At 34.1% G+C, this 27,921-nt stretch overlaps 6 protein-coding genes across 6 annotated transcripts; 3 read left to right on the forward strand and 3 right to left on the reverse strand.

The window, feature by feature from the left end:
- Nucleotides 1-211: 211 nt before the first annotated feature.
- LOC123311866 (plasmanylethanolamine desaturase) lies at nucleotides 212-11,126 on the forward strand. Its single transcript, XM_044895971.1, has 4 exons — nucleotides 212-1,023; nucleotides 7,618-7,829; nucleotides 9,089-9,307; nucleotides 10,683-11,126. Exons 1-4 carry the CDS (start codon nucleotides 765-767, stop codon nucleotides 10,947-10,949), a joined length of 957 nt encoding a protein of 318 aa, XP_044751906.1. The 5' UTR covers nucleotides 212-764; the 3' UTR covers nucleotides 10,950-11,126.
- Nucleotides 11,127-11,602: 476 nt separating this feature from the next.
- On the forward strand, nucleotides 11,603-12,686 carry LOC123311522 (U6 snRNA-associated Sm-like protein LSm4). The gene is made up of 5 exons (XM_044895550.1): nucleotides 11,603-11,757; nucleotides 11,807-11,848; nucleotides 11,907-12,005; nucleotides 12,214-12,406; nucleotides 12,469-12,686. The coding sequence occupies exons 1-5, from the start codon at nucleotides 11,755-11,757 to the stop codon at nucleotides 12,537-12,539; spliced, it is 408 nt and encodes a 135-aa protein (XP_044751485.1). The 5' UTR covers nucleotides 11,603-11,754; the 3' UTR covers nucleotides 12,540-12,686.
- Nucleotides 12,687-15,067: 2,381 nt separating this feature from the next.
- Nucleotides 15,068-16,941, reverse strand: LOC123311520 (PABIR family member 2). The gene is made up of 4 exons (XM_044895548.1): nucleotides 16,573-16,941; nucleotides 16,438-16,522; nucleotides 15,919-16,378; nucleotides 15,068-15,861 (listed from the first exon to the last, which is right to left on the reverse strand). Exons 1-4 carry the CDS (start codon nucleotides 16,719-16,721, stop codon nucleotides 15,689-15,691), a joined length of 867 nt encoding a protein of 288 aa, XP_044751483.1. The 5' UTR covers nucleotides 16,722-16,941; the 3' UTR covers nucleotides 15,068-15,688.
- Nucleotides 16,942-17,125: 184 nt separating this feature from the next.
- Nucleotides 17,126-17,933, reverse strand: LOC123311521 (60S ribosomal protein L17-like). The gene is made up of 2 exons (XM_044895549.1): nucleotides 17,489-17,933; nucleotides 17,126-17,433 (listed from the first exon to the last, which is right to left on the reverse strand). The coding sequence occupies exons 1-2, from the start codon at nucleotides 17,750-17,752 to the stop codon at nucleotides 17,194-17,196; spliced, it is 504 nt and encodes a 167-aa protein (XP_044751484.1). The 5' UTR covers nucleotides 17,753-17,933; the 3' UTR covers nucleotides 17,126-17,193.
- Nucleotides 17,934-18,217: 284 nt separating this feature from the next.
- On the forward strand, nucleotides 18,218-23,083 carry LOC123311197 (golgin subfamily A member 2). Its single transcript, XM_044895020.1, has 4 exons — nucleotides 18,218-18,394; nucleotides 18,464-19,721; nucleotides 20,032-21,056; nucleotides 21,544-23,083. Exons 1-4 carry the CDS (start codon nucleotides 18,338-18,340, stop codon nucleotides 22,750-22,752), a joined length of 3,549 nt encoding a protein of 1,182 aa, XP_044750955.1. The 5' UTR covers nucleotides 18,218-18,337; the 3' UTR covers nucleotides 22,753-23,083.
- Nucleotides 23,084-23,896: 813 nt separating this feature from the next.
- On the reverse strand, nucleotides 23,897-27,157 carry LOC123311776 (probable ATP-dependent RNA helicase DDX23). Its single transcript, XM_044895868.1, has 9 exons — nucleotides 26,662-27,157; nucleotides 26,458-26,609; nucleotides 26,180-26,399; nucleotides 25,838-26,099; nucleotides 25,367-25,705; nucleotides 25,076-25,261; nucleotides 24,794-24,993; nucleotides 24,241-24,604; nucleotides 23,897-24,179 (listed from the first exon to the last, which is right to left on the reverse strand). Exons 1-9 carry the CDS (start codon nucleotides 27,076-27,078, stop codon nucleotides 23,962-23,964), a joined length of 2,358 nt encoding a protein of 785 aa, XP_044751803.1. The 5' UTR covers nucleotides 27,079-27,157; the 3' UTR covers nucleotides 23,897-23,961.
- Nucleotides 27,158-27,921: the final 764 nt, after the last annotated feature.

Here is a 27,921-nt window from a genome sequence, read left to right on the forward strand (position 1 = left end):
TTCAAAAAATCGTTCAAAATCAATATAAGCGCACCTTCATCCATCACCGTACAACAAAATCGATAACACAACTGCTGAAAAACTCTCAAATCTATCCACTTTTTCAAAACTAGGATTTAAAAGAAAAACGTCAATAGTAGATATATTTATTCAACATGTTGTAGCCTCATATTCATCTGTCAAAGCGTTCATCCTTACAACCATTCCGTTCGCCACTGAATCGCGATGAGAAATTTTTTCTCTCAGATTAAAATCACCTGGAAGACATGTCTGATATTTTTCTGACGAACAAAATTGAGCGTGAACGTGCTTACTAGTGTAAGTGCGCCGGAAAACGTGAACCCATTCAACTGTTTCAGTCCAAACGCGTTCTCTGGCAAGGTGAGATGTGTTAATTCGTCAGAAACGTGCGCAAAGCTCGGAATTCCATCGGGACGTATTATCCGCGAGTGTTTTTGAGAACGCCAAATTCAAGTGATGAATAATATTGTCAGAGAGTTCAACTCACATTTTGTCCTGATTAATAATCTAGTTCCAGGGTTCATTTGATAAAATAAAAAAAAAAACATTACGTGCAAACATTTTTTTCCAATTTGATCGAATAATCATAACTTAGCATAGAGCACTCTTCGCTGGTCCTTTTGAGAGGCGTTTTAATCTATTTACTTTTGTGTCAATCAAAAATCCGCACGAAAATTGACAACCAGCTCTAACCAATTCTTTTCGGCTGAGAGTACCTACTCAGCATTTCATTCCTTCGAAAGATGGCTTTGCCTCTTTCCTTGACGTGTTCACAAAGGGTGAAAGATGTGCTGGTCAATACTGAGCAACAATTGGAAATAGGGACAAATATGGCCAACAAAATATTGGCCCCTGTGAAGACTGATAAACAGATATACGAAAATTCAATGTTGGAGGATGATCCAAACGCGAATTGTGCCATAAGTCAGAAGCAGAAGATACATCCTAGATGGGGGCCTCAGCACAAGGGAGCTCAGGAGTTAGCGAATCTGTACAGCAACGGTAATTCCATAGTTAATTGCCATCAAAGCTTTGCAAATCACAAATTTTATTATCGATTCAAATGAAATTCAATCTGAACAAACATGTAGAGATACGTTCATTCGATTATTTATCTTTAATTTTATCGTGCGTTCAAAATTTTTGAGTCAAATCATCAACTATTATCAGAATAATAAACACAAAATCCACAGAGATTAATTTCCATGAAATATAGCGAAAATTTCTCAATCAATTCTGCATGGAATTCAGAAGGTTAACGGAGTCAACATTGACTTCGGCGTGGGACTATGAAACCTTTCAAATTGATTATAAATTTTTTTTCTCTAAAAATAAAATCGCAAATTGGTGGTGGGAGCTGTTTTATCAAACCAATATACGTTTTAAAATTCGATAATCTATGTCAAAAAGTATTCCAGTTTCAACATATTTCTACATGGATTTAATTATAACTTGTTCTTAAGTGATCTTCATGCCAATTCATTATGTTTCAGTTTCACGAGTGGAGCATTTATTAAAAAAACATACACCTCTATGAGATTTTGCCAATCAATCAAACATACTTATTTCGAATAATGTTCGTTACTTTCATTATAATTTAATTCATTCCAGTTGGTCGAAACCTAAGAAAAAAGGAAGCAAACATAATCGAACTTCATTATTCAAAAAGTCTTCGAAATGTTTCGATTTTCACTATTCGATATAAATATTATGAATATTTTTTTAAGAACGAGCACATTATAGATATATGTATATTTTCTACCACTGGGCCACATACTTTTGTAGTTACAAAGGGAATAAGCTGCAATAAATTTAAAAATTTCAATTACTGAATAGTAGATATGAGAAGACTATTCTACTCATATCTTCTATTCAGTAATTGAAATTTTTAAACTCTATAGTTTAATAAGAGTTTTCAATAAAACAGCTTTACTTGATATGAGGAAAGTATGGCAACTCCACGAATAATGCGTGAAAAATCCTGTGCTTGCTCAACAAGTCCCTGTTTGGTTTCCAATTTTATCAGGTGGTGCGGTTGGTCTTTACTTCTTTCAAATTTCTAATGATGATACTGTTTAGGTGAATCGTTTTCGATACAATCAAATGTTATCGAATTTCTGTGGCCCGAACTGAATCATATCGAAATTTTTGGTGCAAATGCTTTTGCGTTCGAAATATTGCACTATTCGTCGAAAAAACTTCTTTTCACTTGTTCTTTTGAGTTAGTTAGTTCTTTTTTGTTTTATGAGCCTTGTTTCAGTTGTAACCTATGTGGGATTTTTGAAAAAAACGTGGTATACCTATAATGTTTCCTGAGTTTATTTTTACTTATGTAAATCAATTAGGGAAATTATCGTTTGAATGGAATTAGTGCAGAAATGTTTTTGGTCTATTCGTTTTATCATCAAAAGAAAGGCGTTCTCAAATTCATCAAATTTTCTGTTGAATATACTCAGTATCAAGGAAATAGCCTCCACAATTCCCTCAAATTATAGTCCCTCATGGTAAAGGAACAGAACAAGCTCTCCAAGTGGGGTTAATCAAATAAAAGATCAGATTTAATTCAGTCGTGAAAAAGCAGTTCCGACCAGTTATATCTTCTTGACGACAGTTTCTAAATTGTCCCATTTCTATTGAGATTGTATAAAAATAAAATCCCTCATCCCCATTTAGTTTCTCGTATGTATATTGAATGGGAAATAGAAATAGTATTAGCGAGCTTATTCGATAGAAGTCTCCCGGATTTAATTTTAGCTAAAAGTTGAATATGCTGCCAGATGTCGTGTCACCATAAAAATATTTCATTCAACTAAGTGTGACATAACACTTTTGATATCTATATAGGTAAACAGCCTTTACTACTTTATTTTGCACTTCCCAGAATTGGAGAAGATAATGGTTCGGCATTTCCGTTTGTAAACTGTATTTTAACTGGAAATATTCTGAATACTTCAACCGAAATGATTATTTCAGCTGTTCAATAGATCTGTCCAGAGACAACCTCTGTATCTGGATCTGTCTGTTTAGATAATACTAATAGAGTGGCTTATACTCAGGCAAAAAATTCAAGGGGCTGCCAATGAACTTGAAAATAATTCAAGACAGCTGCCCAATGTTCGAAGATCTTTGGAAAAGCCTTAATAACAAAACAAAATAAAAAAATTTATTTTCAAAATTCACTGTAAATTTTTCCGCAACAATTCATTCACCTCTCAATAGCCTGATGCCTTTAATGTTTTCTGCCAGTAATCTGCAGTAGGACATTTTGAGATGTAGATCCACATTTGTAGCAACATTTATGATACGTTAATTTTTTTTTTAAATATCGGTATATATGTACAATTGGTTCTGGGATTTACACCTTTAATAGCTCCAACACACCATGGTTCTCAATCATAGTTATAGAGCATGATGTGTCTGGAGTGTTTGATGGTAGATATACCAATATAATAATTTCAGTGTTATGAATCTGCGTTGGTGTAATGAATTAGCATCTGCCGAATAACAAAATTTATGGAAACGCTCAATCCGATCCTGTTTAGAAGGGTGAACTCTGAACACGCACGCATAAAAGTCACAAAAGTTAAAGGGCTTTGTCATATTTACGTCATCCGATACAAATCACTGCAGTATTTTACAGAATTGCTCAACAACCCCATCATTACTTAGGTCGCAAAACCACACAATTGACCCAAACAAATTGGGAAAACTATTTTCCAAGATATACCACTCATATATAAATCTCGTTTAGAAGCAGAAGACGTTGACCTACGAAATTGACTCGGTATCTTTTTAACTTCAATTAGATTTTATAGTTGCGAATTCAACTCTAATAGGTCTATGGGATCAACACACAGCCCGTCTTTTCAAATTAATAATTGCTTGCTTTCGGACAGGAAGTTGGGAAACAGTAGGTGGAGAGGTCAACAAGATTATTGATCCCGACAAAAATAACCGATTGCAAATATTAACATCAAGGAATCAATAAAAAATACTGTATTTTGCTGAAAATTTTTTTTTCGATATTTCATCAATTATCTGGAAAACTATCAGTTAATTGAGATTGGATCGGATGAAAAACCATGAAAATGCTTTTCTGAAATATAAGTGTAAACGGGCTTCCTTCTCATCACTATTTTTTCATGATTGTGTCTGTAAGTATGTGTATCTAAAGTTTTTATCACGTTCATACCACAACCAGGAACGGAAATAATGTACTTATAGTTGAAATTGCCCAAACTTGAAGTTTGGCTGATTACTCGAAAGAAAATAATTGCAAAGTGCCATTTATTTGTTTTGTTCAGGTATCAGAGATAGCCAATTTTGGTGCCACCAAATTGGTGACCCTGTACACCACTCAACAGCAAACCCAATGATGCCAATGAGTATGGGAACCATAGATTGAATCTAGTTAGTCTAGTTACTATATTCTTGTATATAAAAACGGGAAATGATGATGAAGACCACTATCCAGTGAATACTAGAAAATATATGTCGTTCCACTAAAATTAATTTAATTTTTTTACAGCCGCTTTGGTGCTGTCACATACTGGTATTTTTCGGGCTGAACCGTGTAAAGGTCGAGAGCTGACGGCGTTCCAACTGATCCTATTCGTTTTATTTATTCACTTCACTCACGCATTAGTCATGCAATAGGCGATGTAAGGATATAGGCCATCGAGGATTCCGATACAAAACAATCCTTCGTACTCAGCTTGGTCCTCATCGGAATCGGAGAATTTTCAGGTGTAATTTGAACCGGCGTTTTATCGATTTCGTCCGACTGTAATTGGGACTTCCCTGAAATTCCTCTTATCTATTAATGTTTCATGACGAACAAACAGAAAAATTCGTCGTCAAGTAGGCTGCGGCATTTTGACAGTCGATAGTGGATGGAAGTAGAGCCTAGCTTATATACATCATACGAATTTGTGACTAACTTCGAAATTCTTTAAATGCTTCAACTTAAGGTACTTTAATTCATAGAAAAATCGATAGCAAATCATTAAGATGGCGTTTTAGAATGCAAAGCATATCCTTGGAAAAGAAATTGAGAGGTAGTGTACATAGGCGCCAGGGGGTGCACTTTCAACCCTCTGGCTCTGTTGAAAAATGGAAAACTGAGAAAGAATACACAGGTACTATATCTCAAAGGTGAATTAATTTGCTTGCAACTGTTCAATTGATTCACCTCCTGAGTATCGATTTATTTCAATTCCATTTTCAATAAGCTTTTTCTGATTTTTAAGGGAGCTGTTTGTAAACACTGCAGATTGCCTGCTATCTAAAATTAGTTTAGAACCGTTTTTCCTGAAATTATGTTTGAAAAGCCGTTAAAACTGGGTTTTAATAGTTCAATAAAAAATTTTGCACCCTCCTGTATCGATCTTGACGGCACACATGCATGAGAATGCAAATTTTTTGGATACTTAAATGTTGGAAGGACTCAAAAACAGATTTTTGTTGATTACCAAAGTTTTCGAAGCATCAGAGACAACATAGACTAGATATAGTTCTGCTCAATAAGTGCTTCAAATCCTTTGTGAAAACTTTGGTCCTTTTCTTCATATATTGCTATAAGTACAGGGTGGGCAAAATTCGTTGTATACTGAGGGGATGGATCCCGAGAATTATAGCAGCCAGAAGAAAACGGATGGCACATTCTTTTTTCATGACTAATCCAAATTTGAAAACAGAATCGGCCTATCATTTTTAGATTTCGAGTTATAAACAAAAATCGAGATTTTGACTATTCCGAAAAATTCTCATAACTTTTTTGTCTTTGAAGTTACCGATCTGAAACTTGAACCTTCTTTGGCACTTTTATACGTAGAATCTACTGGCGAAAGATATTTTTCCAATTAAAAAATAACAAATTCAATAAAAGTTTGCATTTAAAAAAATGTAGTTTCACCTAATGATTCGAAATGAAAAAATATTTTGAGCTCATCAGTGGATTCTACGTAAAAAAGTGCCTGTAGAAGATTTGTAACAATAGACAATAGACAAAAGACAAAAAAGTTACGAGAACTTTACGAAATTGTCAAACTCAAAAACGAACTATCGTAGGAGGCTGCGGTTTTCACCATTCGTTGTTTCATCGAAAAAGAGCTCGGAAATGCTCTTTTTTCCGTTTTCTTCTAGCTCCTATAGTTCTCGAGATCCTCTCGGTAGACAACGAATTTTGCCCATCCTGTACATACTCTGTCAACCATAATGATCAAACTGAGGATTAATTCACGTCAATAAATATAGATTTGCGAGACTTAAAAGAAATCTCAATAAGAATCTCAGCACCTTCCGATCTTGTAGCATCAGTCAGTAAAAAGACAGTCCTTAGAATAAATATAAAATGGAAAAAAGTCATGGAATACAATACATGGGTCTCAATTGGAAAGATCTAATAATAAACGCATACAAATTTTTTCAATCGGATCTTCAACATATATTGTGAGTAGGAGTATTTCATATCTAGAAGATGATGTCACATGTATCTATTAGAACTCGTGAAATAACATCGTTAACAGTTCTATTATTCATCGACTGTTTACCTTTCAGAAAGTAGAATGTTTCGAATAAAAATAAAATTCACGATTATTCTCTATTTTATTTTCGTTACCAAACGGAAAAAGAACCTCAATATTTCAGTGAACACTCATCACTATGCTAGAGGAAATATAAAAGGAGTAAACTTTTACACTGAAATAACGGCAATACTAATGATATTTTCATGTAGAATGTAGAAATCTCTTGATTCTTTCCAGTTTCCAAATATGAATTACCAATATAAAATATCAACTGGTATTTCTCAATTTCTTCGGAATGTTATTTTGAAATTCTATTTATGGTTTCTGGAGAATAATTTTGTTTTCCGAAAATCGAGAAATGTAACCAGAAATTCAAAGCAATATAATCTGAAAAACATATCTCAATTTTAAAATTAACTTCCATTATTGAACCCACATTATTTTTAAGCGGAAATAATAATGATTTCATAGAAAAGCTTCTTGATTTTATCGTTTCAGTTTCGAAGAAAGACCAATATCGGAGTTTTGGCAGGGAATACTTATACATGCAACCTTCACTACTTGCTACATAATATTTCCAGTTTTCATGTTTTCACAATGGGAATCAAAAAATTGAATACAGAATTTCACAGGAATTAACCTTCTTCGAGTGTTTCTTCTTCTGATTGAAAAAATTAAGTACCTAGGTTGAATTTCCACATTTATGTTTTTACGAAAAATTGCCATTAATTATTCATGTTGATATTCGATAAAGGGTTATCCGTTAATTACTTGTCTGTTTCTATTATGTATTTATGGAATTGTAACTGATGATGATAGTACTTTGACACGCGAAACAAATAAACTCTGGGGACAATGAATATGAATTTCGAAGATACTATTATTCCAAGTGTACGATTTATCCTTCTTGCGGCAAGGAAAATAAGAAACGACTGAGTTGTTGTCCTTCTAGCCATCTTCAGGTGTGAAAACAGGGAAACCCTAAACTTCCAAGGAATTTATTGATTGTATTTCAAAAGATATAAGATTACGTGGATACAAACGCTTATAAATCTCAATTTTTTTCCAGGAAAAAGGACACAAGAATGTATATGCGTTGGAATATGTATCACATTGATAGTAGCCAATTTATTGTTCATAATCAAGAATCTGAAAATAGAGAATACAAATGCCATCGTAGCGGCTGCTTTTGGAGGAATCATCACCGCTGATTTCTGTTCAGGATTCTTCCACTGGGCAGCTGATACTTGGGGTTCCGTAGATCTTCCCATATTGGGAAAAGTAAGTATCTGACACTGTGTGTTGCAAAGTTCAACATATGTTATAGTTTTATGGGCTCAATACCTGAGTAATTTCGAAGCAAAAAAGTTGAAACAGATTATGCGATTTTCACACAATGAGTTTGAAGGTAAACAGTTTACCTTCAACCATTTGAATTGAAGATGCTATTGTGATAGCGAAACACTTGTCGTCGTTTAAATTGAAAACTCATTTTGTGAAAATTGTATAATCCGTTTCAAGTTCAATTATGGATTTATGTATCATCATCATGATTTATGGATTAACTATCAGCCACATCAATTCAATATAAAAAGTTCATGCAAACATACATAGACAAGTTGTTAAATGTTTAATTTTTTTAGTTTTTACGTCAGAGCCCATGCTGTTTTCGACATATTTGGCCCAAATTTGAAACACGCATTCCGATAAAGGCTTTTCACAGTCGAACATGCCCAATTATATAATTATAATAAAAACCTACAGGGTGATATATTTTCAGGGATCGTTCCCCCGATTTTTTTTGTCGTGAGATACTGGGTATGTCTCAAAACTTTATAAATGAATTCCTTGTTTACTTTTTGGAACCTCTAACCAATTTCGACAGAATCGTTGCTCAACGAAAATTATATAGTATGGTAGTTAAATGATCATGCCTAGTTTGGTCAAAAAATTCATATATCTTCTTATTGTTATGGTTTGCATGTCACTCAGTGTACATAGCTACATGGAATGATCATGATTTATCATGCCAGAAATCGTCCATATAATTCCATCCCTAATGCTTGTATAACGAAATAATATCCCCATGTGACAGGGTAATTTCAGATAATAACACGACTTCTCGATCGAAATAATATTGTTCGTCGTAATAACCCTGTAAAGGGGATGGGTACTGCAGTATTTCTGTATCTTCCTAGTCCTATCGCATTTAATTATATGGAACAGTGCCGCATAGCAGTGTCATAGTAAGGACACACCTATATTTCTGAAGAATTCAATATTACCTTTTAGGTTTTCATTTCGAAGAAGGTACGAGTCAAAAAAAGCATCAAATTTGTAGAAGAAGAATCGTTGTGTGTTAAGACATAAATATGTATAGCCTTAACGTTATAAGCCTGTCTTATAAGTCGGGGCAAATGGGCATAAATGTTAAAATAGTTTAAAAAGAACTGTTTCTACTATAGTCGTGGAATATCAGTGTGTAGGTGGTGTTAGTAGAGTAGTAATGTAATATTAGATGAAATTTTATTTCTTCTCAGAACTTCTTACGTCCATTCCGTGAACATCACATAGATCCCACGTCTATCACTAGGCACGATTTCATCGAAACCAATGGAGACAACTTCATGGTAACCATTCCGTTTCTTGGTCGCATGGTCTGGGACTTCGTGACCCTCTCTGAGGACGATGTCCAGAAGAAATTCACGTGGAACTGTTACGTATTTCTCCTGGCCATTTTTATCGCCCTCACAAATCAGGTAAGAACACTTTGGAAAATGATTTCAAATCGATTTCGTGTTCTGTATCATAATTCTTGACCGTTTTCGAGATATTCGTGATCAAAGTTTTACTGAATTTATTAGAATTGAAATTTAGGCATCTCAAAATACCAAATTAGCTATGTATGTAGGTATACTTTTTTTTATATTTGTCCTGAAATATAACTTGAATAATTGTGTACCTACACTGCGCAAAAAAATTAACGCACATTATGGAAATCTCAAATTTATTCTGCAACTGAAGGTGTTCTCAATGATAATTATTTTTATCAGAATTATGCATGCATATGTTATCCACTTTCAACGGTTTTCTTCAATACAGATGCTTTTTCCCAGCAGGAATAAAAAAATATGATATTATCAGATTTTAAATGTATTGGCTCTATTCTAAAATCAGTTGTTCTCGATGAATTCTAGTGATCAATAGTTTTTCTTTCGTTTGATTTTCTACACTCGATCGTGTCCAAGCGGTAGTTCTGCGAGAAGAAGGGTGGACATACACAAGAATTGCAGAAAGGTTTGGAGTTTCCCATACAAGTGTGTCCAGAATGTTGCGGCGATTCAGGGAGACAGGTATGAATGTCCGAAGACCAGGACAGGGTAGACCACGGGTAACAACTCTGCCATTCAAGAACGTTACTTGAGAGTTTCTTCGTTGAGACAACGGTTTGCAACCGCTCGCCTCCTTCAAATTCAGCTTGAGCAAACTCATGAGGTGCAAATTAGCACTCAGAAAATAAGAAATCGCCTCAGACAATATGATTTAAGGCCTCGTGTCGCGGCAAGAGGCCCAGCTCTTGCCCCAGCCCATCGAAGGGCGCGTTTGGATTTTGCGAGAGAGCATATCCATTGAGTTCAGAAAATCATCCAGCTACTCTTAATGACTTAGGAATCCAACTCGGAGAAATCTGGGAAGGTTTAGATCAGAACATTTCAAGATCACTCATTTTGAGTATGAACCGTCGTTGCCGAGTCGTAATTAACGCAAGGGGTGGAAATACCAAGTATTAAATCACTTATCAGCATTTCAGTATTTTGAAAATTCTTCATTTCTCTTTTTTCACATAAGATTCGGTGAAATCCTGAATTTTTCTTCCATTTAATGTGTCTTGTTTCGTTCAAAACCCACCCGAGAGAACATAAAAAATAAGCTATAAAGTCAATGTAGAGTTAACTTTCATTAAAATTGAGATTTTCAGAATGTGCGTTAATTTTTTTGCGCAGTTTATTTCATGTTTATTGAAGATTGGTAAAACCAAAGCGAAATGAGTAATTTGTATCCAATTGGATCTAAAATGTTTCAAAAATTTTTTTTTGGTAGTAAATCAACGAATAAACCTATCCTAATTCTCAGATCCACAAGTGGTCCCACACATATTTCGGCCTGCCTGGATGGGTCGTTTTCCTGCAGGATTGTCACGTCATATTGCCAAGGAAACACCACAGGATACATCACGTGGCGCCCCACGAGACCTACTTCTGCATAACGACGGGTTGGCTGAACTGGCCCCTGGAAAAGATTCACTTTTGGACCTCTCTGGAATTCCTCGTCGAGACGACCACGGGATGCAGGCCTAGAGCAGACGACATGAGATGGGCACAGAAGGGCTCGATTTCTTGATATCAATTTGGATTAGGATTCGAAGGGGCAGTCTCCCCGCGGAGATTCGATTAATGAAGTCCACACGATCATTCAGGTTTTTTCACCAATACGCTTGTAATAGAGAATAAAGTATTTTTTTATCATTTGAAATCATTCCTCTGCTTGAACTGAGATAAAAAAATGCTACGAATTTCACTATTTGGTTTTTAATTCCCAAATCCCTCCATAAAACAATGACATTTATTATTCACTAGGTGAACTAAATACTCAGTGGTGAAACTGAAACTTATAATATAGAACATCATTTCACCAAAAATTGCCTATACAAAATATCTAAGATGACGAAGTGATGATCCTAGAGTCTATCATCTAGACTAGAAAGGCGATAGGGCTCCTTAAGCAATTTTTGAATGCGCGTATATTCGAAGCATTTCGAAGAGAAGAACAAATGGATCATACCTAGAAATTGGTTGGATACCTTGTGAATACCCAGACAACCACATGGGTTTTACTTTTTTTATTTATGGAATCTAGGTCTACAAACAAAAAGTAACAACTTTGTTACCAAAGATGTCTAATATCGTTGTTTGTTATTCTTGGCTACAAACAGCGACTTTAGCCGGAGGCCAAGTAGCTGGATCATAAAATTGAACCTTCTATGAAGGGTCAAGCAGCTGTCAGCGTTTTCTATGGAATATATTTATCATAACCTAAAATTCTGAAGTTTGATTACTCTGGATTCTGAAATATAATTTTTATTTATGCCCCATTAGGAAATTTCTGTTTAAAATCTATATTAAAATCATATCCATTGAAATCAAATATGGTAAGTCACTTCAAACTTATGCGAACAACACCAACTTTTCTTATTTTAGTTGCCCCTTTCGCTATTGAGAACTGCCCAAAATCATCCAATGGTGAGTTTGAATTTTCCCTTATTGTATCAGAGATAAATATAACTTTCATTTCCTTTAGTTGGTGGAACTCAAAAATGGAGAAACTTACAACGGTCATCTTGTGAGCTGTGACAATTGGATGAACATAAATCTACGAGAAGTTATTTGCACATCAAGGGTAATTATTTAATTGTGCTATGAGACAACAGCCTAACCTATCCCATTCTGTGTAAAATTGAAATTATCATATCGAAAAACCTATGTTCTAGATGTAGAAATGAAATTTCAGATCGAATATCAAAACCACAATACTTGAATGATTTCCGATGAACAATTCTGTAGTTCATTTTGTGATTAAATTTCAATAGCTCACTTTGTTATCTTAGGATGGAGACAAGTTCTGGAGAATGCCTGAATGTTATATTCGTGGCAGCACAATCAAATATTTGCGTATACCAGATGAAGTAATAGATATGGTCAAGGAAGAAACTGTTGTGAAGAATAGAGGGAAGGAACAAAAAGTTGGTAGAGGAGGAGGTGGCGATCGTCAGTTACAAAGGAATAGACCTGCTGCTCGAGGTATATAGAGCAAAATTGATGAATAATGTTATGAAGGATTATTCTCTCCTTTTTTTTTATAGGAAATTTCGGTGGAAGAGGAAAACCAGGCCAAGGAAATAAAAACCAGCTGTTTCAAAAAAAGAAGCAATAAGTTTCATTCATCATTTTTTTTTTCACATGAATGTTCATTTATTTTAGTTCATGAAATTCATGGCTTGATAGGCAGTTAAGTTAAAAGTTGTATATATGTTGGATTGATCAGTAATTTCATCTTTAATAAATTTAATATAATCGTCAAGTATGAACTTATTGCTTTAAAATAGTCATATATGTGGTGAGGAAATCTGCAGGGTGTTCCATAATACTTCTGGAAAAAGTTAATCATCCCTTCCTCAAGTATTTTCTGATATTCCTTTAATTGAGAAAGATTTATACCTATACCATTGTATAAGAACAATTCTTGAAATTTTCCATGCTAGAGAATTAAAGTCTCAAACATTTAGATGAAAAATTGGATATCACAAAGATTTAATAGTGAAAATAAAACAAACTAAACTAGTCATCTTTGAATTGAAATATAAGCATTTCGAACTTAGAACAAACTTTTTAAATACTGATTCTAGTCAAAAAAACGAAGAGGCATTTCCTGGTGAATAACAAACAAATAGTGATTTTGCAAATTATAGCAATATTCTGTACGATGAATTCCAGTTGCCTTGGAAATAACTCTTAACTTTTATACTTGTGCTGCCATCTATTATCTAAATGTTTTTGGGTCAACGATTTTACCATAAGGTGAGCATGTTGTCCCGCAGACATCTAAAGAAATTATTTTTTATATACATCAATGATATTTCGTCAATCGCTTTTCCATTTTGTGTTGAAATATGGTTCATTAAAAGACAACCTATATGGATGATCAGTCTATAATCTTTATCCTAAAAATATTACAAAATATCTGAAGAATCATTTAACTACACTCATTGTTCTAATATTTACATTTGGAAAGTTATAATTTTTGTACAGAACACTTGAGGAATATACATGAATAGTCATTTCGCATTTACCTACGTTTTTGCGAAAAAATTTCTATTCCTCGTAAGCTATATCCTTTCTGTACTACACTTCATAATATTCAAGAAACTTAAACATCAGCATAATAAGTATTTATATCTTATTGAAATATCTTATGGAAATTTGACTTTGGGGATGTTTTTGGACCTTTCCAAGGCATTTGACTGCATCAATATAGAAATACTTCTGAGGAAACTGTATGCTTATGGAGTGAGAGGTCCGGCATACTCTTGGTTGTCCACTTATTTAAACGGAAGGAAACAATATGTTTCAATAAACAGATCAGGCAGAAATTTCAGTTCTCGTGTTGTTCAATTGATGGTGGGCATTCCACAGGGCAGTATTCTGGGCCCCTTGCTCTTTTTGATCTACATAAACGATCTAAGCCTTGTTTTGTACCAGCTGTTGAAATATGTTGATGATACAGATATCCTAGTGTGGAGTGATAGTCTTAGCAATATTGAGGAAATAGCATCCGAACAACTAAATTCAGTGACAAAATGGTTTTCAAATAACCGATTGGTTCTAAACACTGATAAGACAACCTCTATTTTATTTCGGACAAAGAGGTCAAGGGTAGATTTACCTGAAAACCTGACTATAGATGGCATGCAAATCAAATTGGAAAAGAACCATAAATTTTTAGGTATCTACATAGATGAATTTCTTGATTGGGGAACTCATATTGACTATTTATGCCATAAACTGAGCACCACATCTTTCGCAATCAAAAATGTTTCAAAAGTTATAGACATCAAGCAATCTATTGTTCTCTACCATGCATGTTTGGAATCTGTTGTTAGATACGGCATTGTATTTTGGGGGACAAATGCAAAGGTTCAAAAAATTTTCATTATTCAAAAAAGAGTCTTACGCTATATAAATAAGATGAAGTTCAGAGATAGTTGTAGGGGAGTGTTCAGACAGAATAAAATATTTACCATCTATGCATTGTACATATATGAATGCCTCCTATTTCTATTCAAATACAATGAAACTTTTTCATCTCAGGCCAGTCACAATTATGCCACAAGAGGACTAAATATAAATTATCCTCCTCATTCATTGTCAATAACAGAAAGGAGTACGTATTATAGATGCATCAAATTTTATAACTGTCTTCCAAATCAAATAAAGTCTTTACGATTTGATAGTGTTTTCAAGAAAAAAGTTAAGGAATATCTGATAAATTTGGAACCTTATTGTCTAAATGATTTCTTGGCTTCAAGGGGGGTACCCTAGGTTAAGAAAGTATTGTTTTTATGACGCCATTTCTTTATAATTTGTAAATTATTCTGGAATAAAGAGATTTATTTATTTATTTATTTATTTATTTATTGCTTCTTGCTTGTCTGCATAGATAAAAGTTTATTTTGGCAAGAATATAAGTTTTACAAAAATAGGTTGCGAAAAACTTCACTGCACAATATCCAGTTGGAAATCTCATAGTATGCCCATATGTAGTACTCCAACAATATTTCGCATTAAATCTTTGATATGAGATAAATACCTAATGAACAAATGTTCATCAGATGTAATATATATTCACATTTTATTTTTTGATGGAATAACAGTTATAAATATTTTTAATTCCTTTCAGAATAAAAAAACTATGAAAAATTGAAGTATGTTGTAAGACAACATTGCTTGCTTTGCAAAACATTGTGGTACAAATCGTATATCAAGATTTATACCATAGTAGCACCACAAGAAGTCTTGTAGGTAATATACACATTACAAATATGCAGTTTAACAAAAACAAACTCTAACAGACTAGATATCTTGCATAATATTTTGAATTTCATTAGCATGTGTTTGTTCCAACAAAAATGTCATAATCTAGGAAATTAAAACTGTAAGTTCAGTACTTCCAGATCAAAAGATAGGCTTACATGTTGACTCCTAGAATTATGTTCTCAAGGTTAGTTCTTAATTCAATAAAAACCATTTTTTATTTTTACTTAATCAATGTGAATGATTAAGGTATTCGTTGAAGTTCATTCAGAACAGGAAGGTTACCTAGAACTCTATTTTGCATCATGCTTGGAAACTCTTTCATAATCTGAGAAAATGTGGTCAACACGAGATTTAAACTCAAAGTTTTGGCACCAATGAGAAATCTTGGAAACCATTAAAAATTGCATAACTAATAAAAAATAAATAAGAAAATAAAATATCAATTTGTAACAAATACAAGTTGCTAACAACATTTGTAGAAACTTAAATTTAACTTGGGCTATCAGCCATATCATGGTCATTTTTAGATAGAATCATAGGTTCTACAGATGTTTCAACATTCATGGCCCTACTAGGAGAAGGACTATCAACATTTCTAAAATTAAAATTTGGTGAATCTGCACTAGAGAAAGATTCTGGTGTTCCAACTGAACTTAAAGAACCTGAAAAATAAAATTGGTTGAAAATTTTCAATCGAATTACAACCTTTCAAATTATACCTGGCAATGAAGGTGCAGTAGTGGTAAGTAATCCACCACGTTCTACAGGTGCAAAACTATGGAATCTTTTTGCTTTAGGACTAGAATAAAAATCTACTTTGTCCTCATCTAGCTTTCTTTTTACACCTAGAGGACTTGGCTTGAGGACAGGACTTGCACTTCTTCTTATTAATGTTCGAGAAGCTCTAGTTGGACTTTGGAAATTAGGAGAGTACATGCGAGTTGGTGATGGAGAACCATAATGAGGATTGAAAGAACCCAGACTGACATGAAGAGGTGTCAGCTTTGTCTTGTTTTCCCCTGTAGAATCCCCCATAAGACTGAGATCTTCCCATGACTGAGAAATTTGTATTGTGTGTTGGATTTCACGCTCGTGTGCTAGTTCACGGGAGTTACTAATATCAGCATGTTCTTCTTGCCTCAATTGGCTTATTCTTGGAGCCAGTCTCAAACCAGAGACCTATGGGAATCATTAATAGACTAAAATAGTATGCCAAAATAAATGGCAATGTAACTTACAGGTGATCCTGGAACAGGGCTGAAACTGGCACTAAACCTTCTAGTTCGGGTTTGTGTAGCACCAAATATGTTATGAATTGGTTCCCTGGAGAAAATTCTTCATCAAAAAAGCATATACATATTTCCACAACATACCTAATTGAGGATGTAGATGGTGGTGCTGTAGTCATTACTGCGTTACCTTCGTTTATCATTGGGGCACTAGAACAACGTTTCAGAGTTCCGGGATTATTGGTTGGACCATCAACGTCCATATCGACAACCGGGGTATTTGGTGATGACATTCAGAATATCTTTTAAAACAAATATTACACTGGAGTAAGGGGACATTTGATGGTTAATTAATCCAGAAGATGTGAAGTGCACAGACGCGGAAGTAGTTGAAGTTTTGATATCAAAATAAACAATCTGTTGATAAATATTCAATTTATCCAAATTTATAAAATATTCCCTTTCTAACTGATTTCTGTTAGATCTGTCAAATTATGTATCATTCGTGTCTTCGCGCATGTCCATATTTAACATAACCTTTAATCATCACAGATTGAGTTCGCTTTTTGTCGCTTTAAAATTCTTGGTCGCTTTAATTCAGATTATTTATCTACCCTCCATAGTTTAATGTTTAGGTAGTTAATGGTAATGGATAAGTGCATTACCAAACTATCGTGGACATTCAAGACTAGAAGGATGATTTTCAAAACAATTTATTGGAACATTCGAACAAAAAATACTGATACATGCATTTTCTCAATAAATTCAAAATATACAGACACTTTTTTTGGTACCTATAACCACCTGTATATGGCACAAGTGGCGAATATACGGATTAATACGTCCATGTGCTCTATAAGTGCGCCTAGTTGTTTTTGGAGCTTGATTTACTTGGATATGTTGAATTACACATTGCTCGTAGTCTTTATTGTTATATTCTGTATTAGAAATTGCATTTTTTACAACTTCCATCACAATTTTCGCCGATTTTTCAGGCCATCTCCCCTAGAATAGATTATGATGAAATGAGATAAGATATTTCTAATTCGGATCATAATACATTGACTACACCAAATTGCTTAGCTTGAGCTTTTCTTCCAATTCCACTTTTGAATTTTCTGAAAGGAACACATTCCTTATGAGCCAACACATTTTTCAAATATGTTAGAGCTCTAGGGACGGTCATTCTTCTGATTGCGTTTGCCGTTTCTACAGTATTCTTGAAATGAACAGCAACATTTGATGCCTTGGCTTTAGCATAGTCTAAATTTTGAAGGTCCTGTGCTTTGGTGGAGTAATTATTTCCTTTACTTTTTTTACCCATTTTTATCGACAATGAATAACAAATTTTTATTCAGACGTTTTTTCTGAGCATTCTATGCTCTGAAAAGTGGCATAAAAACCGAATCATTCTTGCATTAATTAATAATGCATAGCATTAATGTTGAAACTAATCATTTTGATTTTCCATTCCCATTGGCGGTATGAGGATTGACTATCAATAATCTATCCTTAATTATAACTTTCATATCGAGTATATGTTCAGAAAAACTGGTCGTCACGTAGACTATGGATTTTGAGAATTGATGTTCTTGCAACGTAGTTCTTAGCTTGCATCACCACATCTTCCACAACCATTGAACTCTATGGGAACCATAGAGTTCAATGTCCACAACATGTTTGTCTATGTTCCACAAGGCTATGAGAAATTTATCAAAAAAAAACGCATTTTCACATTCTATGTATTTCCGCCTTTCTATGATCAAAAATCATTTTTGTTTGTGACATCTGACATCGTGACGTGGTGCTCAGCTGTCATCCTTGTCAAATGCAAACAAATAATGATGAAAGGGAAAGTCAATTAATCCGATAAAAAATTTTAAATAAGAAATTTCAAATATTCAGGATAATGGCAGATAACTCGAAGCGATCAGTGGCTGAAAAATTGGCAGCTGCCAAGAGGAAGGTAAAGATGGGTTTTATGAATATGCAGTTCTTGTTTATTGGTATATACAAATTTGAAATTTTATTTCAGCATAAGGCCTACCTGAAAGAAAAGGCCCTCAAAAATGATGGTAATAAACCAAAGGAACAAGAAACTGATAATGTCGCAATACAGCATCATACTGCTTCAAATGACTCTGATATAACACATATGGAAAACGCCTTGGAAGTTCATCAGAAACAATATGTTTTAAACGAAAATGTTGAATCACATGATAATGTTCAAACTGACAATTCATTTGAAGCTGATCTACCTCTTCCCCAGTATTCTATGGATAATAATCACCAAGCTAGTGCTTTGCCAGATCCACTTTCATTTTTTGATAATTTCAATTACAGTAATGTAGGTGCTACTTTTCAGAATTTTGCACAACCTCTTACAAGTTTCTTTAATAATTCTAACAAGAATGAATTAGATGGTAATATTGAAACACCAAATCAAATTCTTATTGAAGATAATACAGTATATAATGTGAATTTAGGTAATGAAAACAAGACACAAACTGTCCATAATTCAGTGCAAATGGATCTTATTTCGCCACAATCATTTTCATATGACCGATTCAAGGTGGATGCTATAAATGTCCCTAGAGAAGGTGTTAATTATTTGGGAAACAAGGATTTAACTGAGAAACCAGTTTTTGACGAGTTCACAAATAGCATTGGATCATCTATAGACTCAAAGAATCCATTTCCTAACTCTGAAACTTCTGAGAATTTAGAAGTACCTGAAACTGTTGAACAGAGTAATGTGCCAGAATTGGTTCTAAACAGTTTTCAAAGTACCCAGGAATTGAGTAACACCAAAACTGTTCAAGAAAATACCCCATTCTTACATGAAGAAACTCCTAATTTGGAATTAGTTGCTAATGATGAATATAGAAATATGAATTGTAATATTAAAGTGAAAAATGGAAGTTCAGAGGAAAACGATTCAAAGCTTCTTTCAAGTTCTCAAAGTATACAAAACCTCTCAAAGGAAATGAAGGAGTATCTTCATGAAGAACAACAGTTTCTAAATCATCAAAACTTAAAATGTGAGGAAGGAGTTGAAAAAAGAAATCAAGAGTTACTTTGTTTGATCGAACAGCAAAATGTAAAATGTTATGAATTGAGTCAGAAGCTTTACGAGTCAGAAATGAAATATGCAAAATTGGCCACGGACTACAGAAATTTGGAGATGAAAAAACAGCAGGTACAATCTGAAATGAAATCTGAGGAAAATATTGCAATGGTTAATGATCTGACAAAGTTGAGAGAAGATTTACAGTGCCATCTTCAAACTATAGGTAGTTTCATCTATCATTTTTTTTTTGCAATGCCTAATTGAATTTAACTTTCAATGAATAATTGAGTCTTAGTCAAAAATTGACAAAAAAGAGAATGTCATTATGGCTATTGTTCATCTGGATGATGTTAACCAAACAAGACAAAGTTGAGCTTGGTAAATCATCCAAGTGAATAAAAGCCAAAACAAGCAAATAGAATACTGTACTTTTTCAAAGAGTGTGAGAAGATTATTTATAAAATATCTCATCTCATTTTAAATAATATCTGTATTTGGTGAACAGCACTGAGCTGAATTTTTTATTCCCATAGGTATGCTAGTAGCTGAGAAAACGGAGCTAACCTCCTTATTACAGGAAACCCAATCAGCTTTGAGGAATGAATCATCCCAATGTATTGATTTACAAAACGAGATTAAAGAACTGAAAATATATTACTCTGATCTAGAAAACGAATTACATTTGCTTAAATCTGAAAGAATGAATTTGGATAGTACACAGAAAGAACAAGGACAAATATATGAAAAAATACGAATAGAACTCGAAGAAACAAAAAGAAATTGTGAAGAACACACACAAGATCTTTCAGAATGCAGAGAAAAGCTTAAAGCCGTAACTGAAAGTAATGGATTTTTACAGAAGCAAATTCAGGAATTAAGTGGTCAGTTATCAATGGCAAATATTAAGATACAGCAGTTAACCCTTGAAGAATCATCACTTTCAGAAAATCAGATACACAAATGGATGGATGAAAAAGCTTCTTATGAAAAACAGATTTGCATGTTGAATGATACACTGAAAGCAGTTTCTAAAGAAAGAGAAGAATCTAGTTTGCAATACCAACAATATGCAGAACAGCTAAATGATCAAATTTCAAATTTGGTACAGAGATTAGAGCAGCAACAGAAAGAAAATGAACAGTTGAAAATACAAGAAGAAAACCGTGTGAGGCATATTGGTGATCTGGAAAAACAATTACAAAATGTACAGAATGATAACACATCTTATAATTTACAAAGAAATAACAGTTTCTTGAAAAAGGAACTCGAAAGTTCCACAGAACTAGCTCAGAGTTTGCAAACTGAAAAGGAGCAATTGAATATGAATTTAACAAAAGCTCTCATTGATAAAGAAATGTTATCAAAAGAATTGGAGGGTTGCAAGCATACACTAGCTCAGTTAGAATCAACAGTGGAGCAACTTCGAGGAAGTCAACCAGATAATGCTGTTCTTTTAGCAACTATGGAAAGTGACAAGGTTGCAGCTTCTAGGGCTATATCCCAAAATAATGAGCTGAAAAAACAGATGGAAGGCATGCAAGAAGTCATGTTTAAAGTGGTGAGAAATTTTTTCTTTTTTACATTTACCTTCTACTTCAAGTACAGTCTATAGAACAGTAGTACATAATATAAAGTTATGTGCATTATGATAATCAACACAGTCTTGAACCAGAACAGAATGCTCCTTCCCTCCATTCACACAGATAGTCAGTAGTGGGGAGTCTTCATGGACATGGAATGGCACAAATGTTTTAATCTCTGGAAATCAGTACTTTGGTCTTTTTTTTCATAACTGGTTTGAAAATGAATGAAATCTACAAAAATAATCGTTATGACATCACCTTACAATCTCCTCACCTCCGAATATCTCTGTGAGCAGAGAAAAGCTTTCTGTCCTAGTTCAACACTGGATTCGTAATCATAATGCACATAACATTTGATTCTGTTTCACTGGACTTGCAGTTTCTTTGCCTTATGTATAGAATTATGAATTTCATTTCAAACCTTTAGGTCCACTGCAATTTTTCATTTTATTCATTTTTCAGAACAATGATAATGTACAACTGACTGAAAGTGTATCTCTGGAAAGAAAAACTAACAAGGAGCTTCTGGAAAAACTACAAAAGACGGAAATTTCATTCCAAACCTTAGCTGATGCCATTGAAATTAAAGATAAGGAATTGGTTTATCTCAGAGACCAGATAGAAAGTATGAATAGGCAAATTGTTCATCAAGAGCAGTTGTCAGATCGCTTACGTCATTATGAAGCCCAGACCCACAGTTCTCCTTCTCTTCAGGTCGAATTACAGGAAGCTAAACAAATGATTGCCCATTTAACCAATGAACTGAATATACTGAAAAGAAATCAATTGAACCAAACTAGTCAAATGAACCAAACTGTTCCAATTGATCAGGTGCATCAAATGAATCAAACAGTTTCAGTTGATCAGGTCAGTCAGCTTAATCAAACAAACAAAATTGAACAGATAACACAAAATACACAAACAAACACTCACAGTGCAAGTGAAATAAATGTGCAACAAGACAGTTCTTCCAATGTACATACCATTGAAGAACTGAGAACTCAACTTGATAATTTGCAAATTAGAAATAAAGAACTCGAATCACTGTTACAAAATGTGCAATCGAAGGAGCAGAAAATGGTTGACTCAAATGGAAACGAAACTTTGGATAAAGAAACTGCCATGTTGCATTTGGAAAAGAAGTTTTTGAGGACGATGGAAGAGATTGCAAGATTAACTGAAGAAAAACAACGATTAGAGCATCTTGTGTTGCAACTGCAGGGGGAAACAGAAACTATCGGCGAATATGTGACATTGTATCAACAGCAAAGAAGTATTCTCAAACAAAGGGCTCTGGAAAAAGATGAACAATTGCAGCAGTTAAATAACGATAGAGAAACAATCAAAGCTAATTTAGACCGCCTCAATAATCTAGTGAAAAAATTGATTATTCGAAAAGGAGCAATTCCTAAGGAGTTGTTAGATCAACATGAACATTTCAGTAAAGATAGAACTGACTTATGTACAGAACACCAAAAAATACACCAAGAAATCAACAGAATTACCAGCAATGGACTCAATAATTCAGAAGTTATTGATAATTCTAATACTGAAATCGCTGAGGAGATTATTACTTTGCTATCTGAAATTAAATCTAGTAATTTAGTGCAACCTAATGACGAGGGTTTACATCATTGTCCATGGTGTTCAGGGAAATTGATCACAGTATAATTTTCCCCAAGAAATATTCATATTATTTTTCAGATGGCTTGGTAAGGCTTTATAATATATTCAATTTCCATTCCTTCAAGGGCGAATATAAGGGTGCACTATTTTTGTTGGTTTACATCGCGAATAATCTCAATACTTTCATTCTTTCCAAATTACATCATTGCACAAGTGTCAAAATTTTTATAACGTTTTTTATAGTGTTTGTTAATTTTTGTATTGAATAGCATTTCTATCAATTCCAAGAATCTTTGAAATTTTGTTGAACAATGTTCAGCTGGTTGGTTTTGTACATATATAATATATAATTTATATAATAAATATTGTTATTAAATCGTTTTTTTTTATTTTATAAACGCTGCAACGCCGCCTTGCAGGTAAATCTTAACCATCCTGACCTCACCAAAACACTCACACATAGTTTCATGAAATTAATTCCAGCCATTTGAGATACAATACTTGACCCAACTTCAACGGCACCTACCAGGCTCAATTGTGAATCTAGACAAACCAGTAGGTACCTCAACTAAACCCACACAAAATTTCATTGAAATTTGAAATTGACTAAGCTGCTTGGAAATTCGTAAAACTCTAGTGCAACGCAAACTACAAAGCTCAAATGTGAATCTAAGCCTAACCTAAACCCTCAAAGTTTCATCAATTGCCAAAGTTGATCGATGCATTATTCTTAAATTAGACCAAGTTGTCATGATGAATCAGAGCTTGAAAACTCTTGCAATCTAATTGAATTTTCGGGCGAGGTAAAATTTTTAACATTCTGTAAACAAGAAAAATATTGCTCGCATGTCAACGTTCTTTATATGTGTACTATAAGAAATCTTCAAGTTGGAAATTGCAGATATCACTTGGCAAAACTGTTGTTGCTAGTTCTCAATATATAAACAGCAACCATTGTGTAGAAGCGAATTTTGGTGAACTATTTTTTAAAACAATCCACATTAACATGCTTCTCATTTCAATTTGAGCTGAAGAACAATTTCTTCCTCTCCATCAGATGACCTACATAGATGTTTTTCAAAATAAAATCTTACCTCTGTTTAGGGTCATTTTCGTGACAAAATATGAGACTTCACCATAAACACAACTTCCCTCAAATTCCACGGTAAGGCACTAACTTTCTTGGGAGAAAACTTGATCTGAATTTATTCCTACGTTACATTTAGTACAGAATTTTAAATTGTAAGTTCACAACTAAGCGAAAATCATTTCATCCCTCCTCCTCTTGGGTTGATTAGGCTTCATTTGACACTCAGGATGATTCATGAGCTCGGGGGGACAATTAGACACAGGAGAAGACATGAGCATCTGTTTAAGGTCATAGAAAAGAGCTGAATCATCATTGGTACAGAAACTGACGGCGATACCAGTTTTTCCAGCTCTACCAGTTCTTCCGATACGATGGGTATAATCTGGAAAAAAATTCAGTGAGGGAATTCATTCAGAAATTTTCATAAGGATCATTAATCTTACCTTCGATTGTTTTAGCCATATCATAATTAATGACCATCGATACATCCTTGATGTCGATACCTCTTCCAGCAACATCGGTTGCGACCAAAATGTCCTTGGATCCCGATTTGAGACTAGCCAAGGCGTATTCTCTCTGCTCTTGTCCTTTACCACCATGAAGTGTACAAGCATTGTAACCCAATTTCTCAAGACCTTTAGCCAAAACGTCGGCTCCTTTCTTCTGGTTGACGAATATAATGATAGGTGGATCAACTCCTTTAGACAGGTACTCGATAAGTTTACGTCTCTTGTCATTTTCTCCCATAAGATGAACAATTTGTTCAACCCTCTCAACAGGCTTACCAATGGAACCAATATAAACAACCTGTGAAATAATCATAATGGAAATCTTTCAAATCTTCAAAAGTGCGGTTAAGTTATGTGAACAAAGAAGTTACAGCAGCTGCATTGTCTTGCAATTTGTAAAGAAGTGATTAAAAAAAGGCATTAATTTGTCTCGAGTCTCGATAAAAATTATTCTCTATAGATAAGTTTTATTGTTTCTTTTACTCACAGCTGGTCTTCGCAAGTATGTTCTAGCCAATCTTTCCACTGCTGGGGGCATAGTGGCTGTAAACATCACGGTTTGCCTGTATTTCTTCTTGGTGTTATAATTTGCAAGAAGAACTTGACTATCTTCTGCCTCCTCCGTATCAGGTTTCAGGTTAGTAACAGGCATATGCTCTAATATTTTTTGTACATCCGGTTCGAAACCTAAGGAAAAATATTGATGTTCAATCTCGATGGATGAGTTTAGAACTGTTTGCCAACCTTGTAAACACTTAAAAAAACTTACCCAAATCTATCATTCTGTCAGCTTCATCCAGAACTATATAGGTACATTGATTCAGGACCAAATACCTATTTTCCAACACATCAATCAAACGTCCGGGTGTAGCTATAACGATTTCACAACCCATTCGAAGCCTGAATCCTTGTTCTTCTCTGCTCAGACCTCCAACTACTACCACTGTCCTGATACCTTCAAAATAATTCAAATAGATTTTCATAGAGTTTTTCATCATTACAAAATTTATACTTATAAGACATTCACAAAAAATAAGGTTAATTTGAGTACATAACTTACCCAAAGGCTGACCAAACTTAACAGTTTCCTCTTCGATTTGCTGTGCCAACTCACGAGTTGGCGCAAGTATGATAGCATATGGTCCTTGATCTGCATCCTCTGTCCGTTCAATTTTTGGAAGAGATTGTATCCAAGATAGCAAGGGGATGAGGAATGCAAGAGTTTTACCAGAACCTGTTTCAGCGACACCAATGATGTCTCTGTTTTGCATACCAATTGGTATTGCCTGTCTCTGAATAGGAGTAGGTTCCTTGTAACCAACCTTATCAATAATTTCCAACAGTTCCTTTTGAATACCAGATTCTTTCCAGTTCCTTATCGGTTCAGGAATTTTTCCACCTTAATTCAAGAGAACAAGAAATAAATTAATAATCATCACCAGCATTTGCTTTTTTGAAGAATTAACTCTCTCTTACAAGACCCAAATTCAAATCTAAGTAAAACTGTTATACATAAACTGCCAATACCTACCCTTGATTGTTATGTTGTAATCTTCTCTGAAAATTCTCCAGTCCCTCTCTGTCATTTCAGTATTTTCTTTTTCAGACCAATGACGATCATCCCACAGTTGTTTTTCTTCCTTCCTTTTAACTTTTTTGAGTCTGACCTTTTCTTGAGCTTTTTCTGCCTCTGTCCTACGCTTTTCAAGAAGCTCACCATAAAATTTACTTTGATCTCGTTTCTGCGCTTTTATGTCAATTCCTGCTAGGTTTCCTCTACCGAAAAATTGAACCTGAAAAAGTTTTCATTTAATATATTGAAAACTGGTATGAAATATATCTGAAATAAACAAAAACAAGATCAAAGTTGCACCTGGTGACGCTCTTTATATATGTTGTTATAATCTGTTGATGTATCTTCTCCAGCATCCCAATCAAAAACAAATTTTCTATCATTCAATCTCCTGACTCTCCTTTTCTTTTTAACTAATCCCAAATATCTTTCTTTTATAGCATCCTGTTCTCTTTCCTTATCCTTGTCTTTTTGTTTTTCTTCTTCCTTCAATTCTCTATCACGAGGTCTTCTGAAATCTCTAGTAAAAGAAGAAACATTATAAGAATCATTTCAAAAGGTGTTTACGTTTTGCTTACCGCTCTTCTTTTCGTTGCTCTTCAAGTCTGGTTGTTTGAATATTTTGAATGAGTTTCTTCTCTTCCTCTTGTAGTTTCCTTTTTTTTGCAATTTCTTCCTCCCTTCTCTTGATTGCCTCAGCAGCTCTTTGTTCTTTGGTTAAAAACACAGGCTACAAAAGAGATGATTTCAGTGACTGATTGCAGAGTTGTGGACAAACTTACTTTACTTTTTGCTGCCTCTTCAGCTTTCTTTTTAGCCAATAGTTCTTCAAGTGACAAAGGCTCTTTTTTCACTGGTGCGGAAGACTCTTTTTTATGACCAGATTTGGTGTCCTCATCGACTGGAGTTGGTGATTTTTGGCGGCTTTTAGGGTCCTTTTCATCCCTTTTCCTATCATCTTTTTTGTCTCTTTCATTTCGGTCACCTTTAGAATGTTTTTCGTATTTGTTCTCATGTTTATCGTAACGATTAGCGGTCTCATATTTATCTCTAGATCGTGAACGATGCCGTTTGTAACTTCGTTCTTTGCTTCTTGATCTTGAACGTTTCCTCTCCCTTTCTCTATTACGATCTCGGTCCCAATCTTTGTTATCGTGCCTTTCTCTACTTCTTGATCTTCTCTTTTTATCACCTCCCATTATTTCAACATTTATCTTATGGATTGGTGAGAAATTGTTTGATATTCGTAATTTTATTTTTATTATTATACGACTGACACACAGAACACACCGATATAGAAGGGAAACTCCCCTACTAAGAAGTGGGGTCAAGTTTCAGCGCCCCCATGCGGTGGTTCGAGGAAATAAAAGCGCCCTCTTGCGGCCGGAATTCGAAACAAATGAGCGGGAAAATTTGAAATGCTTCCTATTTAAAATCATTTGATTTGATTTTTGAAGTTCGGGATTGAAACAACGTACTGGAATGAGTTAATATAGCATGTCAAGATGCTATATTACCATTCCAGTACGAGTTGTTTCAAATCCAATGTTCTCAGAAGCTTGATTACTTGAATAAAAAACACATATGTAGGCAATGATATAACTATATTTCTTCATAAATAAATCATATATACATCACAGTGTATGGCCTTATATGTAAAGAATAAAATAAAAATAATTCTAATGTCCATATAATATACATCAAAGTGTATGGGTTTATAAGTAAAAAATAAAATAGAAATAATTCTAATATCCATATAATATACATCAAAGTGTATGGGTTTATGAGTACAAAATGAAATAGAAATAATTCTAATGTCCATATATACATCAAAGTGTATGGACTTGATAGGAAAAAAATAAAATAGAAATGATTCTAATGTCGATATATACATAAAAGTGTATGGGCATATATGTAAAAAATAAAATAGAAATAATTATAATATCCTATGGGAATTATTGGTTATAGGACTGAAGGAAAACACTGTTTTTTTTTTTAACTTAGTCGACGTTTCATCAGTACTTTGCTGATTTTTTCAATTC

This window comes from Coccinella septempunctata, chromosome 4 (genome assembly GCF_907165205.1).
Source record: "Coccinella septempunctata chromosome 4, icCocSept1.1, whole genome shotgun sequence".
Lineage (NCBI taxonomy): Eukaryota > Metazoa > Arthropoda > Insecta > Coleoptera > Coccinellidae > Coccinella > Coccinella septempunctata.

Excerpts from the sequence above, each read along its gene's own strand:
- LOC123311866 (XM_044895971.1), top strand. The coding sequence starts at position 765 with ATGGCTTTGCCTCTTTCCTTGACGTGTTCACAAAGGGTGAAAGATGTG. Across the intron at positions 7,830-9,088 it reads ATCTTCCCATATTGGGAAAA|AACTTCTTACGTCCATTCCG; the intron begins GTAAGTATCTGA and ends ATTTCTTCTCAG. Across the intron at positions 9,308-10,682 it reads TTATCGCCCTCACAAATCAG|ATCCACAAGTGGTCCCACAC; the intron begins GTAAGAACACTT and ends CCTAATTCTCAG.
- LOC123311522 (XM_044895550.1), top strand. Across the intron at positions 11,849-11,906 it reads CTGCCCAAAATCATCCAATG|TTGGTGGAACTCAAAAATGG; the intron begins GTGAGTTTGAAT and ends CATTTCCTTTAG. Across the intron at positions 12,006-12,213 it reads AAGTTATTTGCACATCAAGG|GATGGAGACAAGTTCTGGAG; the intron begins GTAATTATTTAA and ends TTGTTATCTTAG.
- LOC123311520 (XM_044895548.1), bottom strand. The coding sequence starts at position 16,721 with ATGTCATCACCAAATACCCCGGTTGTCGATATGGACGTTGATGGTCCA. Across the intron at positions 16,523-16,572 it reads CCATCTACATCCTCAATTAG|GGAACCAATTCATAACATAT; the intron begins GTATGTTGTGGA and ends AATTTTCTCCAG. Across the intron at positions 15,862-15,918 it reads TACTGCACCTTCATTGCCAG|GTTCTTTAAGTTCAGTTGGA; the intron begins GTATAATTTGAA and ends TTTATTTTTCAG.
- LOC123311521 (XM_044895549.1), bottom strand. The coding sequence starts at position 17,752 with ATGGGTAAAAAAAGTAAAGGAAATAATTACTCCACCAAAGCACAGGAC. Across the intron at positions 17,434-17,488 it reads AGCAATTTGGTGTAGTCAAT|GGGAGATGGCCTGAAAAATC; the intron begins GTATTATGATCC and ends AATCTATTCTAG.
- LOC123311197 (XM_044895020.1), top strand. The coding sequence starts at position 18,338 with ATGGCAGATAACTCGAAGCGATCAGTGGCTGAAAAATTGGCAGCTGCC. Across the intron at positions 19,722-20,031 it reads GTGCCATCTTCAAACTATAG|GTATGCTAGTAGCTGAGAAA; the intron begins GTAGTTTCATCT and ends TTATTCCCATAG. Across the intron at positions 21,057-21,543 it reads AAGAAGTCATGTTTAAAGTG|AACAATGATAATGTACAACT; the intron begins GTGAGAAATTTT and ends TTCATTTTTCAG.
- LOC123311776 (XM_044895868.1), bottom strand. The coding sequence starts at position 27,078 with ATGGGAGGTGATAAAAAGAGAAGATCAAGAAGTAGAGAAAGGCACGAT. Across the intron at positions 25,706-25,837 it reads TTACAACATAACAATCAAGG|GTGGAAAAATTCCTGAACCG; the intron begins GTAGGTATTGGC and ends TCTTGAATTAAG. Across the intron at positions 24,605-24,793 it reads CATACTTGCGAAGACCAGCT|GTTGTTTATATTGGTTCCAT; the intron begins GTGAGTAAAAGA and ends ATTATTTCACAG.